The sequence below is a fragment of the Mesoplodon bidens genome (genome assembly GCF_964165515.1).
Source record: "Mesoplodon bidens genome assembly, chromosome: 1".
NCBI lineage: Eukaryota > Metazoa > Chordata > Mammalia > Artiodactyla > Ziphiidae > Mesoplodon > Mesoplodon bidens.
In genome coordinates this window covers 33,073,676-33,089,443 of record NC_138176.1, presented here as the reverse complement: position 1 = coordinate 33,089,443, position 15,768 = coordinate 33,073,676, and the positions used below count along the sequence as shown (strand labels likewise).

At 36.5% G+C, this 15,768-nt stretch overlaps 1 protein-coding gene across 1 annotated transcript in view; it reads left to right on the top strand.

The window, feature by feature from the left end:
• Positions 1 to 15,768, top strand: part of CC2D2B (coiled-coil and C2 domain containing 2B) — a gene marked incomplete at both ends in the record, with an annotated part of 101,052 nt that overhangs the window by 60,817 nt on the left and 24,467 nt on the right. Inside the window, 4 exons of the mRNA XM_081217801.1 lie at positions 2,664 to 2,834; positions 4,063 to 4,159; positions 4,937 to 5,046; positions 9,790 to 9,886. Of these exons, the coding sequence (XP_081073927.1) occupies positions 2,664 to 2,834; positions 4,063 to 4,159; positions 4,937 to 5,046; positions 9,790 to 9,886 (475 nt within the window). The remainder of the gene's footprint in view (positions 1 to 2,663; positions 2,835 to 4,062; positions 4,160 to 4,936; positions 5,047 to 9,789; positions 9,887 to 15,768) is intronic.

Here is a 15,768-nt window from a genome sequence, read left to right as displayed (position 1 = left end):
GTAGCCCCTGCTCGTCGCAACTAGAGAAAGCCCATGTGCAGCAACAATGACCCAACACAGCCAAAAATAAATAAATTTTTAAAAATAAAATTTTTACTGGGGTAGAGTTGATTTACCATGTTGTGTTGGTTGCAGGTGTCCAGCAAAGGGAATCTGTTGCACATATACATATATCCACTCTTTTTTAGACTCTTTTCCCATATAGGCCATTACAGAGTGTTGAGTAGAATTCTCTGTGCTATACAGTAGGTCCTTATTAGCTATCTATTTTGTATATAGTAGTGTGTGTGTGTCAATGATGAAAACTTATTTTTTTTAAACTTTTTATTTTTTATTGGAGTACAGTTGATTAACAATGTGTTAGTTTCAGCTGTACAACAAAGTGATTCAATTAGACATATACATATACATGTATCTATTCTTTTTCAAATTCTTTTCCCAGTCAGATTGTTACAGAATATTGAGCAAGAGTTCCCTGTGCTATACAATAGGTCCTTGTTGGTTATCCATTTTAAATACAGCAGTGTGTACTTGTCAATCCCAAACTCCCTAACTATCCCTCTTCCCCTCTCTTCCCCTGGGTAACCATAAGTTTGTTCTCTAAGTCTGTGAGTCTGTTTCTGTTTTGTAAATAAGTTTATTTGTATCTTTTTTTTAGATTCTGCATATAAGTGATATCATATGATAGTTCTATTTCTCTGTCTCACTTTACACAGTATGACAATCTCTAGGACCATCCATGTTACTGCAGTGGCATTATTTCATTCTTTTTAATGGCTAATATTCCATTGTATATATGTACCACATCTTCTTTATCCATTCTTCTGTCAGTGGACATTTAGGTTGCTTCCATGTCCTGGCTATTGTAAATAGTGCTGCTGTGAACATTGGGGTGCATGTGTCTTTTTGAATTATGGTTTCCTCTGGGTATATGCCCAATAGTGGGATTGCTAGGTCATATGGTAGTTCTATTTTTAGTTTTTTAAGGAACCTCCGTACTGTTTTCCATAGTGACTCTATCAATTTACATTCCCACCAACAGTGCAAGAGGGTTCCCTTTTCTCCACACCCTTTCCAGCATTTATTGTTTGTGGATTTTTTTTTAATAAATAAATTTACTTATTTATTTATTTTTGGCTGCATTGGGTCTTTGTTGCTGTGCACAGGCTTTCTCTAGTTGGGGTAAGCAGGGGCTACTCTTTGTTGCGGTGCACAGGCTTCTCATTGCAGTGGCTTCCCTTGTTGCGGAGCACAGGCTCTAGGCACCTGGACTTCAGTAGTTGTGGCTCATGGGCTCTAGAGTGCAGGCTCAGTAGTTGCGGCACATGGGCTTAGCTGCTCTGCGGCATGTGGCATCTTCCCGGCCCAGGGCTCAAACATGTGTCCCCTGCATTGGCAGGTGGATTCTTAACTACTGTGCCACCAGGGAAGCCCATTTGTGGATTTTTTGATGATAACCGTTCTGACTGATGTGAGGTGATATCTCATTGTAGTTTTGATTTGCATTTCTTTAATAATTAGTGTTGTTGAACATATTTTCATGTGCCTCTTGGCCATCTGTATGTCTTTGAAGAAATGTCTATTTAGGTATTCTGCCCAGTTTTTGATTAGGTTGTTTGTTTTGATGATATTAAGCCACATGAGCTGTTTGTAAATTTTGGAGACTAATCCCTTGTCAGTCACATTATTTGCAAATATTTTCTCCCATTCTGTGGGTTGTCTTTTCATTTTGTTTATGCTTTCCTTTGCTGTGCAAAAGCTTTTGAGTTTAATTAGGCCCCATTTGTTTATGTGTGTTTTTATTTCCATTACTCTGGGAGATGGATTGAAAAAGATATTGCTGTGATTTATGTCAGAGGGTGTTCTGCCTATGTTTTCCTCTAAGAGTTTTATAGTGTCTGGTCTCATATTTAGGTCTTGAATCCATTTTGAGTTTATTTTTGTGTATGGTGTTAAAGAATGTTCCACTTTCATTTTTTTACATGTAGCTGTCCAGTTTTCCCAGCACCATTTGTTGAAGAGACTGTCTTTCCTCCACTGTATAGTCTTGCCTCCTTTGTCATATTTATAGATTAATTGACCATAGGTGCATGGGTTTATTTCTGGGCTTTCTATCCTGTTCCATTGATCTATATTTCTACTTTTGTGCCAGTACCATACTGTTTTGATGACTATAGCTTTGTAGTATAGTCTGAAGTCTGTGTTTTATTTTCAGTCTTTGGAGGAAAATAAGTGTGACCATAAAGCTATAATTGCATAGGTTTGTGTTGCCAGGGTTGGCGGCACATATAACTAACTCCTATTCAGAACCATGTAGAAAAGTTGAGTATCTAACCACTTTCAAGAGAACGATTCCTAAAAAATGAATAATCCTTTGATATAACATCATGTTTCATGAAATTACCTCTCCATGCCCTTGTTTCTTCTTGGACCATACACCTAAATGACATGGAGCAATCACATTCTCTCTTAACATAGCATCTCTTCTATGCTCAGAAAAAGATTCTTTCCTTGGGTCTAAGACAACTCTGTCTCCCCTCCACAATGGAGAGAAGATGGTTCAGAATAATGGCCTTATTTATAATAATTAATTTAAAAAATTGATATCTTTCAAATTTTAAGTTATCTTGTATCTATATGATTGATCATTTTTTACTCTTTAGCCAGTTGACAGGTGCAGTTTGTAAGCTTCTTGAACGACGAAGAAAGTTAAAGCCTCAGAGGCAAGAAAGGAAAAAAGTGGCAGCACAGACTATCTGTGATGGAGATATTAAGATTCTTTTCAGAATATTGAGGGCTTATAATATTCCTACAAGGAAAGCAATAGTTAATAGGTAAGGCAATTGCACCAATTTTTGGAGTTGCAAAAGATGTCTTAAATGTAAATTTCTGTACTGTCTTCTTACTAAAACTTTGCACTTTATTAATGCTCAATATACAGAAACTAAATGAAAGTTGAAATCTTCATTTGGATAGTCAAACTTACTGTCATTGCTGTGTATTACAAATTTTCAGAAGTGTGAGATGCCCAAACTACCTTTAACATGTATATGTATGGGTGCTATATCAAATAAATACCTTCTGTCCCTATTCCCTATTGTGAAAACTTAAGCTGCTATTGCTACTTACACTGTTCTCTGCCACTGTCCCCTCACAGTATTGGAAGTATATAGACTACAGGAGAGAGTAAGCTCCATTTTGGATTTATCATTTTAGGTGACTTCTACAAAAATCAGATCTTACCTATCTCGCCTGCAGGCACTCAGTGTATTTTATTTGCGTTTCTTGGGCAGAGGATATGTACGGTCAGAGTGGCCAAATTAAGGCATCATGAATATTAAATACTCATGAATATTTAGTATAACCTGAATATCAAGTGTTTCATATATTTAATCTCATGTATAATTTATGTATTGTGAATATTTAGTGCCCAGGTACCTCAGGAATACTGAGTAACCCTCTCTGTCTACATTTAACACTTATGTGCTCTACTTGCTTATTTTATGTTTACCACATCCCATGAACTCTACATATGAAAAACAAATATTTTGCTTATTAGCTATGAATCTATAGTTAAAACCTCTTAAAGGTTTTGCCTGTGTTTTATATTATAAAATACTTTATTTATGATAGAATTGATATTCTCAAAACAAATTCACATTTCAAGGCTGTTTTGTGAAATAAGGACATTATAAAATTACCACCATTTTCTATAATAATCAATTTGTAAAAAAAAAGAAAATTGTAACACCAAAAATAGGAATAATATAGTCTCAAAGTATTACTTGCTCTATTTTTTTCCTTTTGCTGAAGGTCAGTGAAAACTCTGTCACAGACTGGTTCCAATCCATAGTTCAGCATTTAGGAGCTACCCTTTCAGAGTAGTGATTGTCACGTATTTATCTCTAACCACCTATGTTATGAAGATCCAAAGCAAACTCTGTAAGATCCAGGGTAGCTGACTTATATATCTCTATAAGCATAAGCAAAAACCCAGCTACTCCCACCAAAACTAATATTAAAATTAATTAAAGTGCATATCTCTATATTGATTTTCAGAAGAGCCTTGGATATGCCTACTTATTTGATATCATCCGTGTCTCGCCTCAGACATAAAGAAACAATCAAATCCGTAACCTCAGATGAGATCTTAAATGAGATAAGTATTTAACACTTCTATAAAGTGCCGTTTTGATCATGTTTTCCCTGAATTGCAACTGGCCCCTAACTGGACTATCCATCTAATTCTAGTTTACTCTCCATAACACAGTGAAGGTGCTCTTTATAAAATGTAATTCTAACTATTTCATTCTCTGCTACCCTGCTCTCAGGTGCAAACTCCTTACAATTGTAGCTCCTTAGAATGGCTACCAAACTCTGTAATGATCTGGTTCTTACATACCAATCAGCCACATTTCTCATCAGCCCACAGCGGTATCATATCATACTACTACTTGTTCTAGAAGGCCTCCATATATGCCCTTTCCTTTGCCTGGAATGGCCACCATACCTCCGTTTTATTGGCCACATGAACTACTATTTTTTGTTTCAAAGCTCAAGCCCAAGCAATGTTTTCTCTGTGAAGTTCTCCTTGTCCTCACCCCAGAGAGTTAATCATTCTCTCTCCTGAGTTACTATTATACCTCGAATATATTTCTTACATTTCATTGCAATTATTTGTTTACCTGTTTAATTTCTCCTGATAGACTTAAGATAAAAATCCTTAAGGATTTCCATTTATTTTTGGATCCAAGCAAAGTAGTACCTGATATTGAATAGGTTGAAGAAATGTTAATTGAATGAATGAATGAATAATGGTTGTTTGAAAAACTGGAAAAAGTAAGCCATCCAGTTATCAGCCAGTAACTAATTTCTACCTTTTATCAACTGTATAAAATATTACAAAAATCTAGTCGGTGTTAATTATATGTTTCAGGATACTGTGCACCCCTTTGTGGAAGTTTCCTTTCAGCACACTGTGTACCAAACCAGTGTTGCAAGTGGATCTCATCCATGCTGGAACGAAGAAATTAAAGTAGATTTTATGTAAGTTGGAGTCCATTTTTCCTCAGCTTCTAAAATAGAGCAGTAACAAAATTATTTTCTTGAGCCGTTTATTGAAAATAATGATGGATATAGGCTTAATTTTTAAGTTTTTAAATTATGAAGTATTTCTTACATAGATATTAATATATATAATGTATGTGTAAATGTAAGTTCTGAGGAAAAATGATAAAATGAATACCTGTGTATCTACCATCTAGCTTAAAAAATGGAGTATTAGCAATATTTTTGAAGGCTCCACTGTGCGAATAACTAATTGTATCCCCTTTCTTTCTCCCCAGAGGTAACAACCATGAATTTGTTTATCATTCCCTCTCTTTATGATTTTAAATCATAGGTATTTATCCCTAGCTATGTTTTATTTACCTGTGGATGTTTTCCAACTTTATGTAAATTGAATGATCTTTTGCAATCTGTTTCTTTACTCTTATTTTGAGAGATTTATCCATATTCATACTTGTAACTATTCCTTCCTTCCTTTATTTTCACTTCTGTATGGTATTCCACTGTATTAAAATGCCATAATTTATTTATACTTTATCCTGTTGATGCAGATTTGCCTGGTTTTAATGTTTTGCTATTGTAAATAGTATTGCTCTGAACATTCTTGTACTTGTCATCTGGAACACACATGTAAGAGTTTCTTTTTAAGACAGTAGTTCTCAAAGTATTTTGTGCACTGAAATCACCTGTACAGCTTCTTTAAACAGATTGCTGGGCCGAACTCCATAGTTTCTAATTCAGTAGCTCTGGGGTAGGGCTTGATACATAATTCCATTTCTAACAAGTTCCCAGGTGTTACTGATGATACTAGTCAGGGGACACTTTGAGACCCTTTGCTCTAGGATCTGTATCCAGGAGTGGAATTGCTTCAACTTTACTAGCTAATGCCAATTTTTTTTCTAAAGTGATTGTGCCAATACATACTCCCAACAGCGATATAAAAGTTCCTAATGTGCCACATCTTCAATAATATTTTGTATTTTTAAAATTAATTTTTCTAATACGGTGGATCTAAAGTGACATTCTTATTGTGGTTTAATTTACATTCCTGGATTTCTAATGAGATTGAGTTTCCTTTTTTTTCCATTTTAAACAAATCGATACGCTTTAATTTTTAGAGCAGTTTAGGTTCACAGTAAAATTGAGCAGAAAGCACAGAGTTCTTATACCTCCTCTCCCTACAACACACATACACAGCCCCCCTAAAGTGTCAGTGTGGTACATTTGTTACAGTCAATGGACCAATGTTGACATATTATCGAAGTCCACAATTTACATTAGGGTTCACTCTTTGTGTTGTACATTCTATGGGTTTTGACAAATGGATAATAACATGTATCCACCACTGTAGTATCATACAGCATAGTTTCACTGCCCTAAAAATGCCCTGTGCTTCACCCATTTATCTGTTCATCCTTCCCCTGGAACCTCTGGCAACCACTGATTCTTTCACTACTACCATAGTTTTACCTTTTCCAGAGTGTCATTGCATTTCAGGGTTCTCCATAAAAGCAGAACTAACAGTGTGTGTGTGTGTGTGTGTGTGTGTGTGTGTGTGTGTGTGTTTGACTCTCTTTACCCTCTGTAATAGGGGTGCGCCTCATCCAATTGGTTGAAGGCTTAATAGAAAAAAGACTTACCCCACTTAGGAAGACGGAATTCTGCCAGGACACTGGCTTCAGACTTGAACTGCAGCTCTCCCCTGGGCTTCCAGGCTGCCAGCTTACCCTGCAGATTTTGGGCTTGCCTTCCCCCACAATCACGTGAGCCACTGTTACAGAGGGTAGTTTGCCTTTCTCAACGTCTACTGACATTTTTAATGTGGAAAGAACACTTAACATGACATCTACCCTTTTAACAAATTTTTAACTGTGCAATATACTACTGCTGAATGTAGGTAAAAGGTTGTACAGCAGATCTAGAGCTTATTCATCTTGCTTCCCTGAAGTTTTACGCCTGTTGATTAGTAACTCCCCATTTCCCCCTCCCCCCAGCCCCTGGCGACCACCATTCTGCTCTTTGACTCTATGAATTTGACTACTTTAGATGCCACATACAGGTGGAATCATGCAGTCTTTTTATGACTGGTTTATTTCATTTAGTATAATGTCCTCAAGATTCATCCATGTTGCCACATATTGCAGAATTTCCTTCTTTTTAAAGGGTGAGCAGTATTCCATATATATAGCACATTTTCTTTATCCATTCATCTGTCAACAGACATTTAGCATGCTTCCATACTGTTTTGAATAGTGCTGCAATGAACATAAGGGTGCTAACATCTCTTTGATATTCTGATTCAGTTCTTTTGGATAAATACCTAGAAATGGGATTGCTAGATCATATGGTATCAGTTCTACTTTTAATTTTTTGAGGAACTTGCATAACGTTTTCCATAGCAGCTGCACCATTTTACATTCCACCAACTGTGTGCAGGAGTTCCAATTTTACACACCTTCACCAGCACCTGTTACTTTATTTTATTTTTTTGATAATAGCCATACTAACAAGTGTGAAGTGATATGTCATTGTAGCTTTGATTGCATTTCCCTGATTATTACTGAGTGTTTTATTATTAGCAGTTGTGAGCGTTTTTTCATGTATCTATTAGCCATTTGTATGTCATTTTTGGAAAATGTCCATTCAAGTTTTAGTACATTTTAAAATCAGATTATTAGCTTTTTTACTATTGAGTTGTATGAGCTCTTTATGTATGTTGGAGATGAACCCCCTTATAATATATATGGTTTGCAAATATTTTCTCCCATTCCATAAGTTGCCCTTGTACTCTGACGATTATTTCCTTTGTTGTGCAGAAGGTTTACAGTTTGATATAGTTCTACTTTTTTATTTTTGCTTTTGTTGCCTGTGCTTTGGTATCATGTCCATGAAATTATTGCCACAACCAATGTCATGAAACTTTTCCCCTGTATTTTCTTCTAGAAGCTTTATAGTTTCAGGTCTTATATTTTAAATCTTTAATTCATTTTGAGTTGAATTTTGTGTATGGTATAAGATAAAGATCAAATTTGATTCCTTTTTTATTAACATCTTTATTGGAGTATAATTGTTTTACAATGGTGTGTTAGTTTCTGCTTTATAACAAAGTGAATCAGCTATACATATACATATATCCCCATATCTCCTCCCTCAAATTTGATCCTTTTGCACATAGTTTTACCAACACCATTTGTTGAAGAGATTGTCCTTTCTTCATTGAGTAGTCTTGGCACCCTTGTCAAAGATCGGTTGACCTGACATAGATGCAAGGATTTATATCTAGGCTCTCTATTCTGTACCACTGGTCTATATGTCTGTTTTTAGGCCAGACTGTTTCGATTACTGTAACTTCGTAATATATGTATTTTGAAATCAGGAAGTGGGATCTCCGGCTCTTTTCTTTCTCAAGGTTCATATTTGATGCTAAAGCTATATAAATAGGTTTTTGTAATTGAAAATAAAGTGCACTGATCAAGACAGATTTAAAATGTAGAACTTAAAATTGTTCTCTAAACTCAATTAGCAATTTTCAGTTGTTACTTCCTATACATCTTTAGCTCTCCCTCGGGTAAAAGGAATATAAAGAACTGTCAACTACATCTGTTATCAAAGTCCTTTCTCTTTTCCTGGTGCCCTTACCCCCTTCTCTTGCCAATCTTGTTCAGCTCCCTCAATTTCTGCAGATCATATGGTTCTTGACTATTTGCATGGTTTTTTGATGGCATCCCTCTGACTTTTTTTTTTAACATCTTTATTGGAATATAATGGCTTTACAATGCTGTGTTAGTTTCTGCTTTATAACAAAGTGAATCAGCTATACATATACATCTATCCCCATATCTCTTCCTTCTTGCATCTCCCTCCCTCCCACCCTCCCTATCCCACCCCTCTAGGTGGTCACAAAGCACCAAGCTGATCTCCCTGTGCTATGCGCTGCTTCCCACTAGCTATCAATTTTACATTTAGTAGTGTATATATGTCCATGCCGCTCTCTCACTTTGTCTCAGCTTACCCTTCCCCCTCCCCGTGTCCTCAAGTCCATTCTCTAGTAGGTCTGTGTCTTTATTCCCATCCTACCCCTTGGTTCTTCATAACTTTTTTTTTTTAGATTCCATATATATGTGTTAGCATATGGTATTTGTTTTTCTCTTTCTGACTTACTTCACTCTGTATGACACACTTTAGGTCCATCCACCTCACTGCAAATAACTCAATTTCATTTCTTTTTATGGCTGAGTAATATTCCATTGTATATATGTGCCACATCTTCTTTATCCATTCATCTGTTGATGGACACTTACGTTGCTTCCACGTCCTGGCTATTGTAAATAGTTCTGCAATGAACTTTGGAGTGCATGTATCTTTTTGAATTATGGTTTTCTATGGGTATATGCCCAGGAGTGGGATTGCTAGATCATTTGATAGTTCTATTTTTAGTTTTTTAAGGAACCTCCATACTGTTCTCCATAGTGGTTGTACCAATTTACATTCCCACCAACAGTGCAAGAGGGTTCCCTTTTCTCCACACCCTCTCCAGCATTTATTGTTTGTAGATATTTTGATACTGGCTTTAATGAAAGATAGCAGTTGTCCTTGAAAGCACATAGATTTTCTTTTCTTATACTTTATAAAAGAAAATAATGCAGGCAATTTTATAGTCCTTTATGAATAATGCTTTTATAAAATTAATTAAGCATTTAAATATGTTTTTCTTATTTACAGCTTACCAGGACATGATTATAGCATCTCAAGCTTATCTAAAATAAAAGATAATATATATATCAACATTTTTGATGAAATGATTATTGAAAAACATGAGGTAAAGTAAAATAATTATAATAATCAATGTTGAAATAATTATAAGTTCAGACTGAATGAAGTCTATTAACGTATTTGTAAATTTGGTTTTAGATACAGTATCTATTTCCAACATTTTCTAAAAAGGATATGGGGCAACTTGAAATAAAATCAGACATATGACAAGTCAATTCAAAAATAACAGGGAGGGCTTCCCTGGTGGCGCAGTGGTTGAGAGTCTGCCTGATGATGCAGGGGACACGGGTTCGTGCCCCGGTACGGGAAGATCCCACATGCCACGGAGCAGCTGGGCCCATGAGCCATGGCCGCTGAGCCTGTGCGTCCAGAGCCTGTGCTCTGCAGCAGGAGAGGCCACAGCAGTGAGAGGCCCACGTACCACAAAAAAAAAAAAAAAAAAAACCAGGGATCATAAACCACATATAAGAGGAGGAGAGATAAATATACCAAGAATTTGGGAAAAGTAGATTTCTGCAATTGAACGTTACATTTACATGTGAACTTCCTGGTAGCCAAGCTTTAGCATATTTTTAAAGTTTGCTGCGCTAAGCATATTTACTATGATAAAGGTATATACATTAAGATGCTTTACATTGTTTACTGACATGTAGCAAGATATCCAAAAGCAGTGGTTATGAACTGAAGGCAGGAATCTGGGGTATTGGCAGCTTTTTTCAAACTTTGGCCCTTCCCCAAATTCAGGTAAATAGCAACAACAATCCCAGGGCTTGGAAATCGAATACCATGGCTTTCTTGATATTCTTAACAGTTGCATATAATCACTAGAATCTCAAAATTGTCTATTATGACCCTGGACTCCCTGGCATTTGTTCTTCTTAGAAGAGAGAGATCAGATTAAAATGGGAGCCAGAATATACTGCATTTTCTTTTGCAAGGTTTTTACATTTCTAACCTGGACTATCTACAAGTGGACCATCAGATGAATTTTCTTAGTCAAGGAACGGGCCATGGCAACCTAACTGATACCATTATTTCTTGGCAGTAAGCCAACATGATCCATAATTACGGCAGCAAGGCAAAGGTGGATGGTGGAAAGGTAAAAAATGAAGCAGAAAGCAAGATAGTGTGTGAGGAAAACTACAATGAATTGTCCTTTTTATCTCCCTTCTTTTTTCCTGTCTCCTTATTTCAGCCCAGATAATAGTGTATAACTTTAATATTAACAGAAATTCTGAGTTTATGGATTTAAAAGAAGTCACATTAACATAAATAATCTAAGGTCTTACTCTTGTTCCACCCTCTACTCACAGAACCTCCACCAGTCCCTCCCAAAATTTTCTGGAAGCCTTCAAGTAGTCCTCATATATGTGCCTAAACACGACTGTTAGCTATAGTCATCCTTCCCATTTCAACAGTGTGTGTGTTCTTTTGATTCAGGCTCCACAGCTCTCAAAGCCACTTAAAAGAATCTCACCACCACCACTGTTGACATTGCCCCTGATTAGGTTGCCATCATGTGTGCCAAGGGTATTATCTCCCCAATTATCCTTGAGCCCAAAGCTATGAAACTTCAGAATACCCAAGAGGCACTGGCTTCTGCACAAACATGGGAAGAATGGCCCTATTTTCTCTGAATTCATACTACATATTATATATGTAGATCTTAAGGCAATAGTATTGGTACACAAAATCTCACAGTAGAAGAGCTTCTCCAGCTGCTGACCCTAATCATCAGGGGCCAAACCCAGGACAAGGGACCTAGTGGGGTACAGTGCACACCAACCCTTTCCATGTCCTCATTGTCCTTTCTTTTCGTCTTGATTCCTAAACTCAGCCCAACTGCTCTCACCTTCTCTAATTACAAACAAAAAAATTCAGTGGATATAAGTACATACTAGTGCTAAAGAGAGGGACGTTGCCTATAGTAGTCTTAAACGAGCAACATGCCTGTCCCAAGAGCTGTTCCCTAACACCTTTCCCATATTCCCCCATTTCAGCACTTTTCTTGATGAAGTGAAAAATTTAAATGGCTAAAAGTGGAGTGAATCATAGAGTACTGCCAGTGGGGTTAGTGGTGGTGGTAAATGCCAAACCCATTTATGTCTAGTCCCTGCTTCTCTTACTACACATACTTTCTCTAATTTAAAAAATAGGATTATTGAGGCATAATTAGCATATAATAAACTACACATAATTAAAGTGTATACTTTGACAAGTTTTTTTTTTTTTTTTTTTTTTTGCGGTACGCAGGCCTCTCACTGTTGTGGCCTCTCCCGTTGAGGAGCATAGGCTCCGGATGTGCAGGCTCAGCGGCCATGGCTCACGGGCCCAGCCGCTCCGCGGCATGTGGGATCTTCCCGTACCGGGGCACGAACCCGTGTCCCCTGCATCAGCAGGCGGACTCTCAACCACTGTGCCACCAGGGAAGCCCCTTTGACAAGTTTTGACATATATATACCCATGAAATCATCATCAAAGTCAAGATAATGAACATATCCACCACTCTCAAAGGTTTTTCCCTGTCCTGTTAGAATACCTCCCTCCTTCCTTTCCTTCCTTCCACCCCAGGCAACCACTGATCTGCTTTCTGTAACTATAGTTTACATTTTCTGGAATTGTATAGAAATGGCATCATACAGTATGCACTTTTTCCCCCTTGGTCTGGCAACTTTCACAGAAAAATTATTTTGAGATTTGTCTCAGTTGTTTTATTTATCAAATAGTTCATTAATTTTTACTGTATAGTGGTAGTCTATTGAACACATACATTCTGTTGTATGTTTAAATATTCAGCTGTTGATGGACATTTGGGTTTTCTTTGGGGGTGGCTATTATAAATAAAGCTGCTATGAGCATTTGTATATAAGTCCTTGTATGGACAAATGTTTTAATTTCTCTTGGGTAAATACATAGGAGTGAAATGGCTGGATCATATGGTAAGTGGACATTTAAGAAACTGCTAAACTGTTTTTCCAAAGTGATTGTACCATTTTTTATTTCCACCAGCAATGTATGAGATTCTAGTTCTTTCACAGTCTTACAAACAAGTGGTCAGACTTAAAAATTTTAGACACTCTAATAACCATGCGGTTGTATCTCATTGTAGTTTTAATTTGTATTTCCTAATGACTAATGATGGCGAGCACTTTTCCATGTATTTATTTGCTATCTGAATATCTTCTTTGGTGAAGTGTCTGTCCAAATCTTTTGTCTATTTTTCAAATTGGGCTATTTGTTGTCTTATTATTGAGTTCTGAGGATCCTTTACATATTCTGTATACAAATCCTTTATCAGATATATGATTTACAAATATTTTCTCCCGGTATGTAGCTTGTCTTTTCATTTTCTCAACAGTGCCTTGTGAAGAGCAAAGTTTTAAGTTCTGATGAAGTCAAATTTATCAACTTGCTTTTGGTGTCATATTTTTTAGCTCTGTTTTTGCTTTATATATTTTGTAACCCTTTATTAGGTGCATGTACTTTTTTTAATTTTTGAATTTTATTTTATTTATTTTTTTATACAGCAGGTTCTTATTAGTCATCAATTTTATACACTTCAGTGTATACATATCAATCCCAGTAGCCCAATACATCCCACCCCTACCCCCCCCCCGCCACTTTCCCCCCTTGGTGTCCATACATTTGTTCTCCACATCTGTGTCTCTATTTCTGCCCTGCAAACTGGTTCATCTGTACCATTTTTCTAGGTTCCACATATATGCCTTAATATACGATATTTGTTTTTCTCTTTCTGACTTACTTCACTCTGTATGACAGTCTCTAGATCCATCCACGTCTCAACAAATGACCCAGTTTTGTTCCTTTTTATGGCTGAGTAATATTCCATTGTACACATGTACCACATCTTCTTTATCTATTCGTCTGTTGATGGGCATTTAGGTTGCTTCCATTACCTGGCTATTGTAAATAGTGCTGCAATGAACATTGGGGTACATGTGTCTTTTTGAATTATGGTTTTCTCTGGGTATATGCCCAGTAGTGGGATTGCTGGATCATATGGTAATTCTGTTTTTAGTTTTTTAAGGAACCTCCATACTGTTCTCCATAGTGGCTGTAGCAAGTTACATTCCCACCAACAGTGGAAGAGGGTTCCCTTTTCTCCATACCCTCTCCAGCATTTGTTGTTTGTAGATTTTCTGATGATGCCCATTCTAACTGGTGTGAGGTGATACCTCATTGTAGTTTTGATTTGCATTTCTCTAATAATTAGTGATGTTGAGCAGCTTTTCATGTGCTTCTTGGCCATCTGTATGTCTTCTTTGGAGAAATGTCTACTTAGGTCTTCTGCCCATTTTTGGATTGGGTTGTTTGTTTTTTTAATATTGAACTGCATGAGCTGTTTATATATTTTGGAGACTAATCGTTTATCTGTTGATTCATTTCCAAATATTTTCTCCCATTCTGAGGGTTGTTTTTTCATATTGTTTATGGTTTCCTTTGCTGTGCTAAAGCTTTTAAGTTTCATTAGGTCCCATTTGTTTATTTTTGTTTTTATTTCCATTACTCTAGGAGGTGGATCAAAAATGATCTTGCTGTGATTTATGTCAAAGGGTGTTTTTTCTATGTTTTCCTCTAAGAGTTTTACAGTGTCTGGTCTTACATTTAGATCTCTAATCCATTTTGAGTTTATTTTTGTGTATGGTGTTAGGAAGTATTCTAATTTCATTCTTTTACATGTAGCTATCCAGTTTTCCCAGCGCCACTTATTGAAGGGACTGTCTTTTCTCCATTGTATATCCTTGCCTCCCTTGTCATAGATTAGTTGACCATAGATGCATGGGTTTATCTCTGGGCTTTATATCTTGCTCCACTGATCTATGTTTCTGTTTTTGTGAAAGTACCATACTATATTGATTACTGTAGCTTTGTAGTATAGTCTGAAGTCAGGGAGTCTGATTCCTCCAGCTCCGTTTTTTTCCCTCAAGACTGCTCTGGCTATTTGGGGTCTTTTGTGTCTCCATACAAATTTTAAGACTTTTTGTTCTAGTTCTGTAAAAAATGCCATTGGTAATTTGATAGAGATTGCATTGAATCTGTAGATTGCTTTGGGTAGTATAGTCATTTTCACAATATTGATTCTTCCAATCCAAGAACATGGTATATCTCTCCATCTGTTGGTATCATCTTCAATTTCTTTCATCAGTGTCTTATAGTTTTCTGCATACAGGTTTTTGTCTCCCTAGGTAGGTTTATTCCTAGGTATTTTATTCTTTTTGTTGCCTTGGTAAATGGGAGTGTTTCCTTAATTTCTCTTTCAGATTTTTCATCATTAGTGTATAGGAATGCAAGAGATTTCTGTGCATTAATTTTGTATCCTGCAACTGTACCAGATTCATTGATTAGCTCTAGTAGTTTTCTGGAAGCATCTTTAGGATTCTCTATGTATAGTATCATGTCATCTGCAAACAGTGACAGTTTTACTTCTTCTTTCTTCCAATTTGGATTCCTTTTATTTCTTTTTCTTCACTGATTGCCATGGCTAGGACTTCCAAAATTATGTTGAATAATAGTGGTGAGAGAGGACATCCTTGTCTTGTTCCTGATCTTAGAGGAAATGCTTTCAGTTTTTCACCATTGAGAATGATGTTTGCTGTGGGTTTCTCATATATGGCCTTTATTATGTTGAGGTAGGTTCCCTCTATGCGCACTTTCTGGAGAGTTTTTATCATAAATGGGTGTTGAATTTTGTCCAAAGCTTTTTCTGCATCTATTGAGATGATCATATGGTTTTTATTCTTCAGTTTGTTAATATGGCATATCACATTGATTGATTTGCGTATACTGAAGAATTCTTGCATCCCTGGGATAAATCCCACTTGATCATCGTGTATGATCCTTTTAATGTGTTGTTGGATTCTGTTGGCTAGTATTTTGTTGAGGATTTTTGCATCTATATTCATCAGT